Source organism: Odontesthes bonariensis, chromosome 16, assembly GCF_027942865.1.
Source record: "Odontesthes bonariensis isolate fOdoBon6 chromosome 16, fOdoBon6.hap1, whole genome shotgun sequence".
Classification (NCBI taxonomy): domain Eukaryota; kingdom Metazoa; phylum Chordata; class Actinopteri; order Atheriniformes; family Atherinopsidae; genus Odontesthes; species Odontesthes bonariensis.
This window is the reverse complement of record NC_134521.1, coordinates 18888139-18907843: the sequence shown is the minus strand read 5'-3', so window position 1 is coordinate 18907843 and position 19705 is coordinate 18888139. Positions and strand designations below refer to the sequence as shown.

General features: G+C 40.9%; 1 protein-coding gene across 1 annotated transcript in view; it reads right to left on the bottom strand.

Annotated features, from left to right (window-relative positions):
- pknox2 (pbx/knotted 1 homeobox 2) overlaps positions 1-19705 on the bottom strand; it is a 122933-nt gene that overhangs the window by 27740 nt on the left and 75488 nt on the right. Inside the window, exon 5 of the mRNA XM_075486516.1 lies at positions 2449-2620. Within this exon, the coding sequence (XP_075342631.1) occupies positions 2449-2620 (172 nt within the window). The remainder of the gene's footprint in view (positions 1-2448; positions 2621-19705) is intronic.

Here is a 19705-nt window from a genome sequence, read left to right as displayed (position 1 = left end):
TGATAAAGAAATAAAAAAGTCAAGGGTTACTTGTGTTTGATGAATGAAAAATAAGAGCTAAGAGCTAGTTTTAGGGGTTAAATTATGGAACAGTTAATTGTGCAAGTTACCTTATTTGATCACTTTCGGATCAAGCGGAACCCCCAAATGCCCCGGCAATAGAACAAAGTCACATGACTTTCTCCAGCCAATCGGCAAAGGTCAGACTACTTCACAATAGGTCATGTCGTGGACTCCGACCAACCGGGAATGAGCCCAAAGCTGTCAAGCATTCTCAAAGTAAAAAAAAGATTCTAAAGTAAAAGTAAAAAAAGAAAAAACGTCTTCTAACGGGCCCCAATAACACTTGAGGGTTGAAACTTTCAAAGCGGTTCAGTGAGTGCCCCTTAAAGGGTTAATGGTGAGTTAAAATGAAGTGGCTCACCATTTCGTTTAAAGAAGCTTTAAAATCTATAATTATTAAGGTTTTTAATGTGAACTGACGATATTAGACCTTAATAATCACGTGTGAATAGACATCATTTTAAGAAGGAATATCATGAAATCGTGCATTTGCTTTTTTTTTATTCTTTCACTACCATAGGATAGGCGTAACTAAGCTTAGGCCTCAGCATGTCCCTTCTCGTTTATTTACTGCAGCAGTATGCAAAGTGATCGTTTGGTTAGATATACATCAAACAAAATTCATTCATTCATTCATTCATTCTTTCTTTCACAGCTTTTCTTTAGGTGTTTTCTTGTAGGTCATTGTGTTATCAGTTTAATGTCATAAATCAGCCATTACTTGTACAACTATGCTTGAACTCAACAGAAGGTACGAGGCAATTCTTTCTAAGTGGGTAGTCACTTTTTTCCAATTCGATTCAGTTCATTTCAATGTTTAGTGGAAGATTTGGTCCACGATTTTATAACACCAGTGCATGCTGATGATGTGTTGAGAGACCAGAGACTGCACCCCACACCCTGGATGCCCCTCTAAAGGTATAGAGCCAAACGTGGCATATGGTATTTGCTTGTGTCGTAAACACAAACATGTCCAATGACCAGAGCTGATATGTTTTAAAATACAGTCGCCACCGGATCGAAAGTCTGGAAATCATTTGGAATTCAGAAAAAGGAAAGAAGGTTCGACTTAAGTTTTTAGCACAGCTTTGGAATGAGTGATCTGTACACTAACCTCGTGAGATGTAACAGGGAAATCCTTGGCTGGCACAGGCACAAAACAACAGCAATGCATAATAAAAGAAAAAAAAGTCAAATATTGAGGAGGTCTTCAAACTCCAATTTAGCAGCAACTCAGCAAGATTAAAGGTAACTCCGTGGGTTTGCATACCTGCGCTTTGGAGCTGTGGTGAAAGATGCCAATTTGACTGTATTTCACCCACAAATGTGTGTCAGACTTTCTTTTACCTAACCCTAACCCAGTGGCTTCCTCCACTGTGCGGGGTTTAACGTACTGTAGCACACTGCCTCAAAGTCACAGCTGAAGGTCAACAGAATGAGAAGAAAAGTGCTTGGCCAAGGAGGAGATAAATCAGCTAATTAAACTGCTCTCACTTAATCAAGGGACCAGTAACTCCTGTGCCCATCGGGGCCAGTCAAGCCCAGTGTAACATTACCACCCTGCGGAAGAGTTAGTGCCCTCTGGGAGGGATGCTGACACCCTGTGCCTCATAAAACACACAGATGCAGGGTTAATTGACTGTTCAGCACTTGTCATCCTGCCCTCCCAAGAACTGCGATGACAAGGCTGCCATTTTCTTTCTTCTTTTCCCCTAATTTCCTTTCTCTGTCTATGTTTTTTTTTTTTTTCTTTTCTTTCAGTGAGCATGATCGGCATGCTCCTCTTTTCGGAATATGTAATTACTGCTCGCTGTTGTGCAAGGAGAGGGGGAGGAGGAGGATGTTCAAGATTACATGAAAAAGGAGGCAGTGATTAGGAGTAGTAATGATGAGTTTCATTGCAATCGCTATTTCTACGCCTTCATTTTTCTCCTAAGTCATTTCTGTTCCAGCTCGCAAGTCCAAATTTGAGCCATGAGTTTCACAACCTGTAAGCCTTAATAGTTGAGGCTTAAAACTGTGACATCAAGAATATCTTATTCAAAAAGTAAAGAAAATGGAACGGATCTCACATCATTCATCTTGTGGGTGCTTGCCATGCCCAAATTAACGAGTAGAATTTCGCCATACTAAAGTATTTGCAATGAATTTCTAAGAGCTTACTGGTAATTATTGCAATCTGCCAGTTTACTTTGATTTTCTGTGAGCTACTGTAAAAATTATGAAGAGGTCAAACAACAGTCAATACTAGTATGGCTGATTTAGCTGCACACTGGACGCAGTTCCACAACAGAACCCAGTCCAGCTTGACTTATTTTTCAAGGAAAATCGAGAAGGTTTCCTTGACTGACTTTTTTTATTTGTAACGGCTGTTGGTTGGCTTACCAAGTTGTCCAGCTCTGGATCTTCACTGAAGAAGGGCTTGTGTTCTCGCTCCTGCTGGTGGACAAAGTTTTCAATGTCTACATCAAAGCTGGCTGACGTGATGCATTCGGATCCTTGCGTGGCCTGTTCACACTTCTCGAACAACAGCGCCAGCAGAGGGAACAGTGGATGTCTGAGGAGGAAGACAGACAGAAGTAGCTTTCAGTCAATATATTTTTCCAACATCCTGACAGAATTTTAAATTTCTCTGTAATTACCAGAAGAAAATTAATGCATCATATGAGTTTGTCAGTCTAACGAACACTCTTTTTACCATCAGTTTTTCCCCAAAGAGGGGCTGTAAACTCAAGCTTTAAATGATCAAATTGATGCTGCGTTGAAAAACATCATGGATATAAAACATTCTCAAACATAAAAGACATATCAACAAGAAACCAGCACAATCACAGCTAACAACAAGAGCTCTGTCTGTCAGGTCTGATGATCAAAGACGTGAAGTGTTTCAGCTGATTAGAGACAGTGGATGAACCCAAATCAGACGGACATCTGGGTATTAAGTGTCTCTGCTGCTTCAGTAGATTTTGCATGATGTCATTTGTGCGGTTGACATTAGCCAATGTTACAAAGAAACCATGCATGCACATACTTGTAATACAACATGTGTGTCAGGATGGAGCTGGATTTTTTTTTTTTTTTTTTAGTATTTATAAACCTGCACAATTCTGTTTGGTTTGATTTCAAAGTCCTCCGGGGGCGTGGCTAATTTTGGTCTATTTCAACATGCAAACATGGAAATCAACCTTAATGCTCTCAAGGCTTAATGTCAGCTGAGGAAATTCAAGATGCACAGCTCCACTCCAAAGCACCTGTGCTGCCCCTCACTATACTTTTAATAGTGTGACAGCGCCACGATATTCCCTAAAGGACATGCCGAACATGTAATTACAAACTTCTGCTTGAGATCCAAAAAAAGATTTTTCCAGTGAATTGGATATGGCAGAGTGACACTGACTTCATGGTGTCATCTACATCGTTACCACCTACCTTTTCTAAGAAATGTCACTCGCATAAGATCCCTCAGATACACTCTGCAGTGGCTCAGAACATGTCAAATTATAGAGTAATTTAAAGTTAGGGGAAAATCACTGAAATAATAGCCAGGGTCACAGGGAACTACACATTAATGTAATATCTATCATCAAACCTGCTGTTGTTCTGTAGTGGTGAACTAGGCTCTCACCTTAATCCAACCCCTTACTTTTTCTAAACTTTTCTATCCTCATACTGTCCTTTGTATTCCCTTTAACTTGAGAGAAAACCCCCCATAAACTTTCAAAGTACTTATTCACAAAAATGGATTAGGATAAGGAGTCCTGGCAGTGTGTTGAAAAGCTGCTTATTATTTCCACAGCCAGTGGCTTTAGTTATTCGCGATTCAAATGGGACATTTTTACTTTTTAAAAGTGCCACTATTAGAGTCCTAAGTGACACTTGATCACGAATCCGAATACAGGCTGACGCCGCAGTGTATAGGGTATAAAAAGGCGTTAAGCGTATAAAGCGTATAAAACAGGAAAACATATGCAGCAAAGAAGAAGCCGACAAAATTTGACGCCATCAACAACAATTCGTTCTTAGGATTGATTATTGATTAGGATATGCTTGTGAAACGTTATTTGCTTGAAGTTTAACGCATGGACCCTTATATACACCCCCGCCGTACCCCAAACAGCAGACTTACTGACATGACTGGAAAAAGCACAGGTGCACATGGCTGCATTCCACTTAGTGGAGGTCCAGCTAATGTGTGCCGATTCAGTGACACAGCTCAATGAGGCACTCCATGGCACTGTGGTTAATTAATGTTATTAATTCCAGCTGCACTTTTGGTGCTGTCACAGGCCACCATGCCTTATGTGAAAAGGGTCTGTTGTCATTAAAAAAAAAAAGGGGGTGGGGGGTTGAATGTTCTCGGCTTTATTTGGCTTATTTAAACAATTCCATTTTCAGGGTAAAATGATTTGGATGTGTGATTTAACGTCAGCTTAACTGCAGGAAATCATGTTGTTTCTACCAAAGTAATATGCTTCGTGGATGGTATTTGTAGTTAAGCTTGTTCACATTACAAGATTTCAAGCAGACAAATAATAGTGGCTGCAGGTAAGTGGCCCAGATCCGAGGCAAGCCGTCGGTTTGATCGGGGGCACCAATCACCATGTAAAAATGCTCCAAAGGCGTGCCTTCTGAGGCTCGTGCAGACGTCCTAGTCTAGGACTGAATATGTAAACCTTTTGATATTTTAAAGTTGTTCCCGTGAAAGGACATGTGAGTGAAGAGCAGCAATACAGCTTCAGGCTACCTTTACACCTATTGTCTCACTTGGGAAAATGTGTTTTTCTGAAAGTCTTATTGATTTTTACACTTACCAATGGCTATATCCTAAAATATGAACATACACCACGGGTGACAGATCACTTTTCTCACACTTTCATTTCCCGTTGTGTCACTGTTGTTCATACACATGTGTGAGTGCCGATTGCAGAGCTTGTCGCGGGGGTAGGCTGGGCCCCTGCTCAGGCTCTAACCCATGGCTCTCATTTGCAGCCTTTAATAGTCGTCTATATTATACTCTAATCTGCCTGATCCCAATTTAATGCCGCTCCCTCAGCCAGACATGACAGGAATACTAAACAGGAGTGTCACGTGCAGAGTGGAGAGTCTCTGGCTTGTCTGCCTAATGCTTGCTTTTGGTGGGGTGGAGCGGAGTCGGGATGGGGTGAGGTAGAGGGGGGCTAAAACTGGGAGCAAACAGGGTGACTCTCAGCACCGCAGATGGTGTCTTAACAAGTTATTTACTTGCACATTTAGACTGCGAGTTACTTTTCTTGCACCAAGAGATTAATTTAGTCATTGTGCTGACATCATTCTTTCTATGAGTGTTCGTATCAAAAAACAACAAAGGATCTTACACCTCCACCACTGCAATACTCATAATGCACAAAGAAACCCCTCCAGAACACAGGGGTGCATTTGGTGTTTGATCAGCATCCCTTTATCACCGATTGAAACTCAGTGGCTCCCATTATCTTTCATATTATCGCTTACGTGATGTTGGAATTGGTCTTTGCCCTGAAATCAAGAATTGCGACTGAGAAAATGAGAAGGTTACACAGCAGGATTAGTCCTTAAACTTAATAGCAATTGCAAACCAAACACAAACCTACAAGCTAATAGGCAAGGCAAGTTTATTTGTGGAGCACAATTTGTACACAAGGCAATTCAAAGTGCCTGAATTGAGCATGTTCAGTGCCAAAACTATAGTTCCCCTTAATGGCAACTTCAGGCTGGTCCCAAAAAAGGCAATGGCAGAATGCATATATATATATAAAAAAAAAAAAAAAACTTTATGATCTCTGCTTTTACAGTTTGAAACACAAATGGTTTGATGCAACACAAAAATAGGTTCTCTGCCTAATTCCCCCACTGGTGGCTTGGCTTGGAAAAACAACATCATGGTGGGAGCCAAAAATGACAAACTTCCTCACAAACCTCTATATTGTGGAGATGTCTATCTTTTATATACATCCTAACCAAATGACAGAAACATGTCTTTTGACCCAGACATGAAAAACAGTGCATAAAGCTGTTGATTCACACAGCCCTTAATAAACTAAATATGATATATTCAAATCGGACAGCTGTAGCTACAGAGAAAAAGAAGTTTTCTTCCAACTGGAGTGTCGATAATTCTTGGGGAAGATCTTAAACCCCACGTTCCCCTGTTGCATTCATTCATATGCGAGCTTGGGCGCTATACCGACAAGTCCTGAATGTGTATGTTGGGGAAGTGTTATATGAATTTGTCTGGGAATGGGTGAATGTGGCTTAAACAGTTTTGTGCTTTGAGTGTTCATTGAGACAGGAAGAGTGCTCTATAATGCAGCCCATTAGTCATTTGTGAATATGTACAAGTAGTCACTAAGACTTTCTGGGTCAAAAGAACGCACACAGAATCCATTTTAGTGTGGCAGAGCTTCAGTTGTTGTTCAAATATTAAAGAGAAATAAAGTAATGTATTGTTAGCCTAGAAATCTAGACGCCCCTTGCGGCCGCAAATGGAACTTGCTCCGGGGCTAGTCTAGTCACTTGCGGTCGTTTTGCAACGTTCCAAATCAAAACTTGATCGAGCCAATCAAATCGTGAGGAGCGGGGTCGGAGGCCGGGCTACCTAGTGACGACAGAGGTGCGACATTTCAGTGTGTAGTTCCAGAGAGAGGTTAAAAAAAAAAAAAAAAAAGTTCCATTAGCTAGCTCTCTTTAGCTTTATAGGGAAACGAAGTAAACTTACATCTGAGAGCAATCCCCAGTCAATTGCGAGCATGATGTACCGAAGACAGCGGGCCGATCTTCGTCTCAGAGCTGACAAAACTCTCCGGTAAGGAATTTGAACGGTCAAATTCCGTTAACGGGACGAGAGTAGTCAAAACGACAAAACCGGAAGTGCGTTGCTCACTGCGGGAACAAAATTGTAAATAGCCAGTATTTTGTCAGATTTTCAACACCTTGGGGATCTAAACGACTACTTTCTCGCCTGAAAATGTTTCAAATGTTGCTAAAGTTTACAGAGTTTAGAGCTTAAGAGAAATCAGCTTTTCAGGCCATAGACTACAAACCACAATGTAAATTCCGTCGCGTTGACTACGTAAAACTTCTTCATCGCTCTGATTGGTTGTTGCGCCATCCTATTGCGTGGCGTTGAACTTGACAGACAGCCATTTATCCCGCCCACACTGCTATCCAGCGTTACTAGACCCATGTACAGCTTTTTGCTGTACGGGTCTGGCTTGCTAGGCTAATGTATTGTGTCCTTCTTGCTGGTGGGTAAGCGCAGTTTTGAGAGTTTGCTGTGGTGATGTACGAATATTTTTCAGCAAATAGTAACATGTAACACGTGTAACTTTCAACATTTGATATGTTTCCCATGCTTATGACATCTTAAAATCATTGCTTTGAGTCTTCACATTTTACACATCTGGGGTTGTAATAATGGTTTTGCAAATGTTGAGAAATCCACTGAAATGATGTATGAATTAATGTCAGACGATCAGAATCTCAAACAAATGTGCTGTGCATATGCCGTGGCTAACCGAGAGCTCTTCTCTTTATTTTTGTGCAGTTCCTAATAAACTGCTCAGTGAAAAAAAGAGAAATCCCTTGAGCCAAATTCTTTATTTCTGCAGCCTCTCATTTATCTGTTCTTTGTGCAGCTTCTTCTTCTTCAAAACAAAAACAACAAAGCACGTCTTGTTTAATGACTCTGACTCTAATTAACTTTCAGAAATAGCGAATAACATGAAACTGAAAAATAGACATTTGTACAACAGACTTTTTGGAATTGAAATAGAAGTGAAATCTGAACACAACTTTCACGTGTACACTGTGAAAAGCTGGATGCATTTACATTTATACTTTCATTTAATCTTCTTCCCTTCGGCTGCAATTCGTTTACTTTCTTTGCTTGTTTATGGACATTTTAAAGTAATTATTGAATGAGAGCATTTTAAATCTTGACAATTTTCAGTTTAACTATAAGGTGTTTAGGAAAGTATGGTATGTTTAGTAGAACTGGTACAGAGTAATATAGCCTGATACAGAGTACAGTCTCACTGGAGCTTTCCTTACGATTTTCTGTCTTGTACGCAAAATCATGTAAAGGAAACTTGAGAGTAATTGTTGGGGATATTTTTTTTTCTTTAAAGATAATTAAGATAATTGAAGATAATGGGTGTATGAGAGCCTTGGTGCTTTAGGAACTGGAAGGGAAGCCTCGTCACTACTGATAATGGCTGAACCTATAAAGGGTATCATCAGGGTTTGCATGAGGAAACATACAATCTCACCAACTCCGATCGAGGTAAATGTTCTCTCGTGATGTTCTCTATGACCTTTACACATAATGTCGGGATTAGGACTGATGGGGTGTGAAAAGGCAGGCATTTTTATGATTGTGAACATAGCTGCATGCGTCTGCATGTGTCGGTGTGTGTGTGTGACTGCATGGTCAAGTGATGTGTGTTTTCCAGTCCCTCACTTCCTCCTCCATGCACCCTGAGCACCCCCATGTCGACTACCAAGCGCGGCAGGTTCTATCTGCAGTGCGGCGGAGTGGATATTGCCGACTGGGGGATCATTACAAGGGCCATAAAAGAGCGATTTACAGAACGGCCAGTGAGTGGAGTCAGCACGGTCCCCGCCCCCCCTCCAGCTCTGCACCGTGCTGGGTCACCAACGAAAAAGCCCAAAGCAGAGAATCAGAGGCCAGCAGGGGATGTGATGACTTATACATGAAGGTGAGAGACATAGCGGTGCTAGTGGCATCTGGTTTATGGCCTGTGAGTCCAATGAGGGAAATACTGCAGCCAGTAATGTTTGTGACCATTTTTTTTTTTTGGTATGCCGTATCCCCACAACCCTCCATCAACACAAAAAGTGATCGTTTGAACGGATTTAAAACTGGATGATGATAATTACAGAGAATTACTTTTTTCATGCTGTTCTGTTATTGTTTCAGCCAGTAAGCCCATTCCAGTTGTTACTATCCAAAGTAGCAGATAATTATTTAGATATTCATTTACAGTGATGATGACTGTTATTATTCACAGTGATATTTCAACCATCTCTCTTTTACATCCACATTTTCACCTATGCACCTTGTATTTTTGAAGTAGACCTCTATATATTCAGAACAGAACACTAAGAAATAGACATTTGAATAGAAGTTTTAATTGCAGAAAAAGATTATTATATCATCAAAAGCTCGGGGACTTATGAGAAAGTGGTCTGCACTAATTGTACCTTTTAACTTTATAGCAGCTCTACAAAAACACTTGACAATGTGTCATTCCTACAATTTACATACCATGTGGAGCTATCATGCAAGGTGCTGGCCCGCCATCACACGAAACTCGTTCAGTGTCTCACCCAGGACAACGCAATGTCAGATCATAAAACACATACGTTGGTGCAAGGATATCACGGTTTTCTACTGCCATACAGACACTGATGATGTTTCCTCACCCATCGTGAAGTGATGGCAATGACACTCACAATGCAATGATGTTGACAGGTCCCACTCCATACTAAATTTTCTAATTAAGGGGATGTAATTCTGACACTTTTTCATATCAGTTATGACGCATAACCACGGCAACGGGAAAGTTGTTTGCATGTGTGAGCAGCCAGTTGAGCTACCCAAAGCCCAAGTAATGCCGGGAATATGATCCCAAATCCACATGAGTTGAACAGAAGATGTCAAGGACGCAGAGCAGAAACAAAAATGAAGAGAAAGGAGGAGGAAGCTTAAACCATTTCTCCCCTGCATCATCATGGGAAGTGTAAGATGTGGAGAAGCTTGAGCTCTGATGAGTACGCAACAGGAATATCAGGTAGTAAGAATTATTTCTTTAACCAAGACACAGCTGCAGGCACAACTCTACCACCTCTCTACTCAGCTTTAAGACTATATGGGCAGACAGAGACTGCAGATAGAGACTGCAGACAGAGACTGCAGACAGATCAAATCAAAATCAAATCAAATTTATTTATATAGCACATTTTATGTACAAACAGTTCAAAGTGCTTTACATAAAATAGAAGCATTGCAGCAGGGAGTGGAAGAAGCATTAAAATACATAAAAGAATATAAAGAGAAACAAATAAAATCATTTAAATTAATTTAAAAACAAGCAACAGTCAAGATAAGTTAAAAGATATTGTGCAGATTTCATGCATAGACACATGAGAAAAGAAATGTTTTTAACCTGGATTTAAAAATGTCTATATTTGGTGAAAGTTTAATCTCTACTGGCAGTTTGTTCCCTTGTTTGCAGCATAACAGATAAATGCTGCTTCTCCATGTTTAGTCTGGACTCTGGACTGGACCAGCTGGCCTGAGTCCTTGGATCTAAGAGCTCTGCTGGGTTTATATTCTCTGAACATATCACAGATGTATTTTGGGCCTAAACCGTTCTGGGATTTGTAAACCATCAGCAGGCTTTTAAAATCTATTCTGTGACTGACTGGAAGCCAGTGTAAAGATTTTAAAACTGGTGTGATGTGTTCAGATCTCTTAGTCCGGGTTAAAACTCTAGCAGCAGCGTTCTGGATGAGCTGCAGATGTTTAATGCTCTTTTTGGGAAGTCCAGTTAAAAGAGCTTTACAGTAATCGAGTCTAATGGAGATGAATATATGGATGTGTTTCTCCTGGTCTTTTTGGGAGAGGAAACCTTTAATTCTGTTGATGTTTCTGAGATGGTAAAAAATAAACAGATGTTCCTTTCACACTGCCGACCCAGGCTGGCGTGTCAACTCGACTCGCCTTTCGACCCTCGTCGGACCCTCGTCTTTTTGCCGAGCCGAGTTTGGTGTGAAAGCAATTGACGTGGGTCGGACGTGGGCGTGGCATGACGTGAGGAGTTTAAAAGACAGAATGGACAGCTGATTCAGAACAACAGCGACAGGTGAGGGCAAGTTTCACTCTGTTTTAGCCTACATCAAGTTCGAGACATTTTTGAAGATGGCCAACTGGGGAGACAAGGAGGTCCGCGAGCTCCTCAGCCTCCGATCAGAGGACGTTATTTACCGCCACATTTCGGGGACGGTGAAAGATGGACCTCTGCTGGAAGGGCTGGCGAGAAAGATGGGAGAGCGCAGGTTTCCCACGCAGCAAGACGCAGGTGACCAACAAATTAAAGGCCATGAGGAAAAAGTTCCATGCGGTTAATGACCACAATGGCAGGAGTGGCGATTGGACTGGCCATATTTTGACATGTGCCACGCCATCTGGGGAGGAAGCCACTCTGTATTTAACCCTACCTCCGACGCATGGCTTGTCATTGTACACGCCCAGCATTTTATGCGTTTCGTGTGACGCTCTGCCACTAGGCAACGCCCCCTGAACTCGGCTTCAGGCAACACGGGTCACCTAATACGCCAAGCGTTCACATTGCTCGACGCGGGTCGAAGTGGCAATTTGGACCCGCTAAGGTAGCGGGTCGCAGTGTGAAAGGGGCTAGAGACTGCAGACTGAGACTGCAGACAGGGAGGAAACAGGAACGGAGGAGGTCACTGGTGGGGAGCATCTCTACACCCCAGATGTTGAACTGTTTGCTGTCAGTTTTTGTTCATGTTGTCTACTGAGAGAGTTCAACTGTGTTACCTGCTGACACTGTGCGTGACGTCATCAGCTAAGTTGTTGCCAAGCTCGACAAAACAACAGCCGAATTCATTTATGGTGATCTCTGAAGATTTCTACAATACCTCTTTTGCTATACTTCAATTATCTAAATGTTGGTAAACTGAATTTTATTAAATTTTATTTTGTTATATATCAATAACAATAGGACCTCTTTAATAAAATCTATCCAACAGAGATATATTTTCCTTCTTAGAATAATCAAGTCGTATTGAAATGAATATCGTGTATCTTTATGCGGTGCTTTCTCTCGCCGTTGGAGTGTGTAGCTGTCATGGTATTTGAGTGTATTCTTGTGTGGATATATTTCTCAGGTGCTGGCTGGGGATTGGACTGAACACTGGCGTAAACTTTAAATTGGCTTGCGTCTTTGCCAGCATTAGCCCCGCCTCCCTCTTGGTTCCCAACCTGACCGTGCTGAGCGTAAGCATGTCATATTATGCTATGCTATTTTAAGGCTGCAAATGTGTTTAGTGCATACTTTTTTTTTTTGTCAACTGAACAGTCAATATTATTCAAATGGAGAAGTAGAGGTAGCTGTAGAGATGAGACACGTGTTTATTTTCCCTTTTTCACTTATTTATGTCAAGGGAGTAAGTTTATAACCGTGTATCTTCTGTTGTTAAAGGCAAGGTAGTTTCTCTTCGACTTAGAAAACTATACATTTCACACACAAAGTTTATTATTCACAGGTCCCGCCATATCATGACACCACTAAACAAAAAATACTATCAAAATGTTGACATTTCCCAATTTTTAAACCTGGATTGTGAAACTGCTACATGATGAACATGTGAACAAATATTTCTACCTCCCAATTTCTGGTGAGACTGGGCAGCCCCGTAACACTTTGAGGAATCTAACTGTCAATCCTTTAGGTTCTTATCTAAATGTGAGTTTTATCTCTAAAATTGGGTTTACCTGGTTCTCAACAGAAAGTGAATAACATTAAACCTGCTGATGCAATAGCACTGCATGAATACCAGCTCAAATCAAAGCAGCGTAGTCATCATCAGAACAAATCATGTTTGCCTGTGTTCACAATAGTCTGGCAGGCCACCGGAGGAGTACAGAAAGAGGTGGGGGGGTGGGGGAGTTTACAGGTATGTGTTTATGTGTGTGAGTTGGAGAAAGAGAGAGATTGAGGTCTCTGCCTAACTCTCTTTGCGCCCCACTGCTTGGCAGTCTAATCAGGCCGCCTGAATCCCCGTATATTAGAAACCAGTTTGTGGTGGAGTCGTGCTGTGTTTGCTCCCAACAAGGCTCCTGTTTCCCCGGGCGACATGTCTGAAGTATACCCTGTGTTACGGGAGTGTGTGGGGTTGGGGTGCAAACACACACGCACACACACACACACACACACACACACACACGCACATAAACAGAACCCCAAGCACTATCAGAATAAAGGCTGTATCCTTTTCTTTACTTTTTAAACTCGCTTTTGATTCTCATGTCTGATCCTGAACTGCACTTCCAGGGATTTGTTTTTCGGAGCCAAAAGCCTCCATCCACAAGATGATCTGTGCAGTAACCTTCTAGCCACTTAAATCTATGTTATGGAGACCGTGTTTGCCTGCCTGCCTGTCTGCCTGCCTGTCTACACGATTCTCTGTCTTAGGGGGAAAAACAAAACAGTGAAGGATTCCAAGAAAATCTAATATTTATACATCTTTCAACAAATACAGCAAATGCATCTTTTCCTTGATGGAAAGTGAGGTACATTTTCAGTCTGACTGAATGATAATCTTTGTAGTGCCAGCAATTACTGCCGGAAGGAAAGTAAGACAGAAACAAACCGCAACAGCCAAAAATGCTAAAACAGTAAAAAGAAAGTATATTTTGGACTTCCTTTCACATCCAAAGTCAAGCAGTGAGGAATCTCATAAAAATGAGTATCGGACAGAAACAGCCAATAAAACCACTTGAGCTTTGACACAGTTTCCTGCATTCAGCAGCGGCTGAGCACCAACACATGCTGACCTGCTAAATGGAAAGAGGCACGGCCTGTTTTAAGCCCATCAGACGGTGAGAGCAGCACAGCGGAGGAGGATGCATTGATGCATTGTGACAGTGAGGATAAACAGAATTTACGGTGCATTTCAGAGGCACACAAACATGCAGGCCAGCACAAAATTTGGTGAATAACATCCTTGGACATGTCAAATTAAAAAGTGCTCGGTTCCATCGTGTATCTCTCTAAATCGTCAGTTTTTTATGCCATCAACAACAACAATATGTACGAGCATAAGCACACAACAGAGGTAAAAAAGATTCCTGTCAGCATGACTCCATGTTACCCATCCCACAAATACACACACGCCGCACACACACACACATATACAAACCGTTAAATCCAACCTCAATGAAAAATACCAAGACTGACCAGAATGAGAGGGGCTTTCAGCAAAGACCCACCAGAGAATGATAATACGCACCATACAGGGCTCTGCACTGAAACACCATCGTCTTTGTAAAAGGATACCACTACTGTCAAAACACAGAATAAATCCTGTTTTATTCATATCCTCTCCTACTTTCTGATGCAAATACAATGTGCAACACATCCCACAGAATTGCGCAGTGGAGTTCAGTGTCTGAAGAACAATTTTTTTATGGAAAATTGTGTTTATTCTATTCTTTGCTAGTTCTGTCTAAATAGTGTGCAGAGCAAAGATATGCGATCAAAGTGTCTTACTTTACGCAGCAGATGCACTTCTGAGAGGCATATTTGATTTTGTGTTTATCATCGTTTCCCCCTCTTTAAAGCCTCTACATGTAAAGCAAGCGAGCCGTCAAGTCAAGCCAACCCATAAAAGTGTCAAATTAAAACAGTGCATTCTGGTAAACACAGCTCTTTGCACTCGAGTTGTTTTTGAGAATCACAAGGACATTTCTGTTTGAAACAGAAGACTATCTTAATGTCTCTTTCAATTAGCCGAGACTTCCATCTCTGAGCCAAATCAGCTTCCATCAGCCTTGACTGTTACATCTGCAAACTGAAAAACAAAAAGTCTCACCGGTTTGTTAATACGATGCAGAGAAACCAGAAGGATCTTTACAGTAAATGCCACAACTCATTAGGCTAATTACCCTTTCACACATTTACTCTGCATCTAATAACCAAGTAGACGGAGAGGGGAAGAGAGAAAAACCGCACATCTCCTCATAAAGTTGCCATCCAGCAATTAATGAAACTAACATTAAAGCTTACACAGACTTCCTGAGCTAAATAGTTTAAGAAAAATGGCAGAGAAGATGATTTGGCTTTCAAGAGTCCCCCATAAAGGCAGAGCGTTGAGACAGAAACGCTGGCATAATTTGACTCGCTGTGGGAGATGGAAGTGAAGTCAAATTTAATTGTGTTTATAATAATGTTACAATGCGCGTTTAGTCATTAGCTCCTCGCGTAGGCAACTCATTCCAGAACATCTTTCATGCAGAGCCCACTCTGAATACTGAAGAGTAAGGACTTCACCTAGTAGCAACAAAAAAAAATCTTATTTCAACGGCATGTGCACTGTTAATCACTGGCAATCAGACACTTTAACTCATTCTATGTTCTTGATAGTGCCACATGTTTGGGAAGTATTTTAAAAACTACACGTTAAAACCCTGCTTTATTATTAAAAAACTTGCTTATTAGATAGAATATTTCTAACTGAAAGCTCCACATTTAACTGAAAACTACAGGTTTAAAGATACGTGGTTGAACTTGTTATTGGGCAAAGTCAGACAAAAATATAGAATAGAATAGAAAACACTTTATTCTGCCACGTATCTTTTCAGCCGATATGCTTTTATCCAATCCTTGCAGCTCACATTGCTCAGTGAAAACAAGAAATAAAAATGAAAACTGGACTTTTTTTCCTATCAAAGGAAAACATCAAGTTTTTAACTTTAATAACATGTCGATAAAGTGGATTTATTTTTAAGGTTTTTCATGCTACGGCTGAGGATTTTCTGCTTCGAATCTGAAGAGCACCACTGACATCTTCATAAAGGCAAGGTCAGACACCATGTATATTCTGCATAGACTTTCAGGAGCCTACCCTGACTACTTATGGAATGGGGCTGTACTGTCAGTTTGCATGCCCGGTGAGGAACTGATGAAACAAGAAGCCAACAACCTACTAAAAGATGTTAGCACGATCTGGTTGAAGGAGTCAGTAGAAGTGAGGCCGAGTGAGGAGCAGAACCTCTCGGTCACCTGAAACAACTCACAGGAGCTCAGTGCTGGTCAAGAATCCAGTCGACTTAGTTTTCTTTGGACGTGAGCTGTGCTAGCTCTCAGGCAAACGAACCAGGATCAAACCCACTGGAGCCGAAAGCAAGCCAAGCTTATCCAGGAACTTGGACGGATGAGTAGGCAAGGCAAGGCAAGGCAAGGCAATTTTATTTATAGAGCACAATTCATACACAGGGCAATTCAAAGTGCTTTACAGCTACATAAAATCACAAGAAGGCAATAAAACCATTAAAAAGGAATAAAAAAAATAAAAGAAAGAAATTAAAAAAGAAAGAAATTTAAAACCCATTAAAATAATCATTAATTAATTAAAAAGTGAAGAGTGCAGATAAAATACTTTCAGTTGTCATATGCACAGCTAAATAGAACTGTTTTCAGCCTGGATTTAAACATTGTCAGAGTTGAGGCCTGTCTCACATCTTCTGGAAGACTGTTCCAGATTTTAGGGGCTAATATGGTCATATTTCCTGGTTCTAGTCAGGACTCGCAGCGGAACGAGGCAAGAACTCCAGTGCCCGATGCAAACCTTAGTAGCTCTCTAGAGCACTTGTCAACCTTAATTCAAACAGAAAACAATTGATACACAAATCCCAGCTCTTATGGAGTATGCATTGTTAGCATCAATATAATTAAAGTAGAGGACAACACATTGGATAGCTGAAACAACATACAAATAAAGAGTATTAGCAAGGGCCACATTATTAACATTCATGTTTTCGTTTCTGCTGTAAGGTTTTCAAATCTGCAAGATGAAAGAAGAGGAGGAAAGAGGAGGCCTTAAAACCATAAGAGGAAGAGGGGCTGACTCCACCACCACCTGGAGGTGTTCCAACCATGGCTGCTCACATCAAAGAGAGCCTATCTCAGAGGAGCTGCGAAAGACTTAGCAGGGGCTTGCCTCAGGTCGGAGCGTGGGAGCTTGCACCTCCTCAGACAGCAGTGGCGGATACCTGCAGGTGGGGCCCGAGGAGCCGAGGCAAGACAGCCTGACACTGTCTGCTCCGTCCCAGGATGGGCTGTGCCCGAGAGCACAGGGCACCCTCACTCTCATTCAACTCCACAAAACTACTTAGTCGTTGGTGTGCTGATTCCATCAAGGGATCAGCCAGTGTGATTAAAAATGTCTGTGTATTTTGAATAATTTACTTCATAAATAGATAATGTAAGCTCATTATATGGGATGCATCAGTATTGTAGGGATCAGCAGAAAGCAGAGGGAAGTGGGGTTTCTTTGGTTTCTTTGGGTTCTTCCCCCCTCAAATTTCATACACCTAACAGGGTGGTGACTTCAGGACTTCAACACAGTAGAAAAAGACAAAAGGAATGAAAACGAGTGATTTACTGGAAGTAACGAACTGTAATGACCTGGTACAATGACTAATACATTTCACGTCTGGTTATTCCGTTCAACAGATCAGTTATCTGGGAAAATTAATTAATTTACTATAAGGATTTGAAAACACTTAATTTCCAATTCATTTTCAAAACCAACACTCGAAGTTTGTTCGACTTAAAAACGCAAGCTCGTTTTCAAGGGTTTGATCATCAGCTAAAGTGATCATTAGCTTTTCTGTGTGTTAACCTGTAATTATATTGATGATGTTGACTGCACAATGTAATTCCACACAATGACATCATCTGCATTTAGATTGGTTCCCAAAAGCCCTGCTCTTCTCCAAGTAATCGTGGTCTGCAGCTGAGTATGAAATGACCCAAGAAAATGGAGGCTTGATCTGCAGCACAGAGTGCATCTGCAGCTGGGGCGAAGGCGACAACACATTTTCTGTCTGCTGATGTTCACGTGAACAATAGTGTGATGCACTAATTAATGCCGCCATTACAGAATTAGAAAAGTAATACTTTTATAACTTGTTTGTTATTGTGTAGTCTCCTCATCCTTAGTCTTTTCAGAGAATATGCTCTCTTTTCTCTAAAAAGAGCTTATGTTTTGGTTTCGTGTATTTTTGGACAGAAAGGAAAGAGATCTTAGCTGCACCACCAGTGACACCATTTGGAAATGCTTGCCCTACAATGACGGCAGCCGTGGCTTTAGAAGCAACGTACTGTAGAGTGAGAATCAGGACAAGGACAGCAGGTGTGCTGCTTCCACTGACAGATGAATCATGAGTCGGCAGAGTTAGGGCCTGAATTCAGAGCTAATCGTTTTACTTCGAGCTGTCTTTCGTTGTGAAAAGAAGCCAACGTGACTTTGTTTAACATGTAGACAAACAGCAAATTTTTAGCCCTTCAAGAGCGTCGTAACAACGTAACAACGCTGTAACAACGCTGTAACAACGTTGTAACAGTATATCTTGTGAGTTGGCTGTTTCCAATGATTTGAGCAAACAATGAACATTCTCTCATTCAGCGCCTCATTTAAAGCTAATATGGGTGAAGTTTAAGGAGATGTGCCGATAAGTTATCCAGCTGCAGTGACCAAACGACGTGAAAAGATAAAGTGAACTGATTTTTTTTGTGAAATCCTGCGTGATGTTTTACACCGTGATACTTTTTCACAGCTGTTCTGACCATTTTTGCATCAATCCTTGCTATTGATAATGCACCTAAAGAATAAAGACAAAAGATGCCAAAATAATATTCAGCAATGACATGATAGAAATAGCATACCAACAAATAAATGAAATTTGATTGGTGTGTGTAAAATCCATCTTAAGCCGGTATCACTATCCATGGAAAGTTCATAGAAAGGCAAGCTGAGGGTTACCGGGTGTAACATTCACAGCAAAAATGCAGCATAATATTCATCCACCATGAGCATTTTATATCCAAAGATGGTGCGGTTTACCTTCCTCAAGCTCTGCCATTTTGCAAAGCTGTGTTACACCATAGAGGGGTCAAACCAAATACTGACTGCAGAGCAGGTCTTTTGAAATGTTTGAGCATTTTTCAGGCCAGCTGCATTTTATCGACACATTTGAAGGAAAAGGAGTTGGCATTTGGTTGGCTGCGGTTTGAAATGCTAGACGTCACTACATTCCTACTCAGTGAGCATCTGAATGAGTTCAATTTGCTGGTAGAGTTTGTCAAAATGTGGTAGAAAAATAGCACAGTGGGTAAAATTTCACTCAAAATGAATGAAACACAAAACACAAGAGTATCCACATAAGCAAGAAGTTAACGATGCAACTCCCCCAATGTGCCACATGAATTCATATTTACTGATGTACAGCTACTTAAAATCAGATCAAATTAAGCAAGTTCCAAATAACACTTCCCTTGTGATACTGTGAGGAACATTGTGGGAAATTTCCTCATAATTCCCAGTTAAATCCCCCAAATGTTTCTTTTTTATGGAAGGCAGTCTCCATAAAATCAGCAGGCTATTATAAGATTGAAAAAAATGGTAACAGAATTTTGAGACAAAAAATAGAAACAGAAAAAAATACTTCAGTATAGTTCTGTCACTTTTTCTATGCCAACATTTTCTTAATTCTCATGGTGTGACTCCAAGATAATCTCTACCATCTGAAGAGGGATCCTTACCTTTGAAAATGACTGTTGGCGTGAAAGAGAAATAAATCAAGTTTTACAATGTTGGTCTGGAATCATGCTAAAACCTTATACAAAATGTTGGCCTAATGAAATGCCATACATTATCGTTAACAGCATTTAAACTTGTTAAAATGTTTTGGTTTTCTTTAGTCTTGTTGACTTAAAGTCATGAGTGGAAGCTTTTTCTGTTTCAGTTGGAAATTCATACACAGCTATGGTCTATCCCATTTTTACATAGTCTT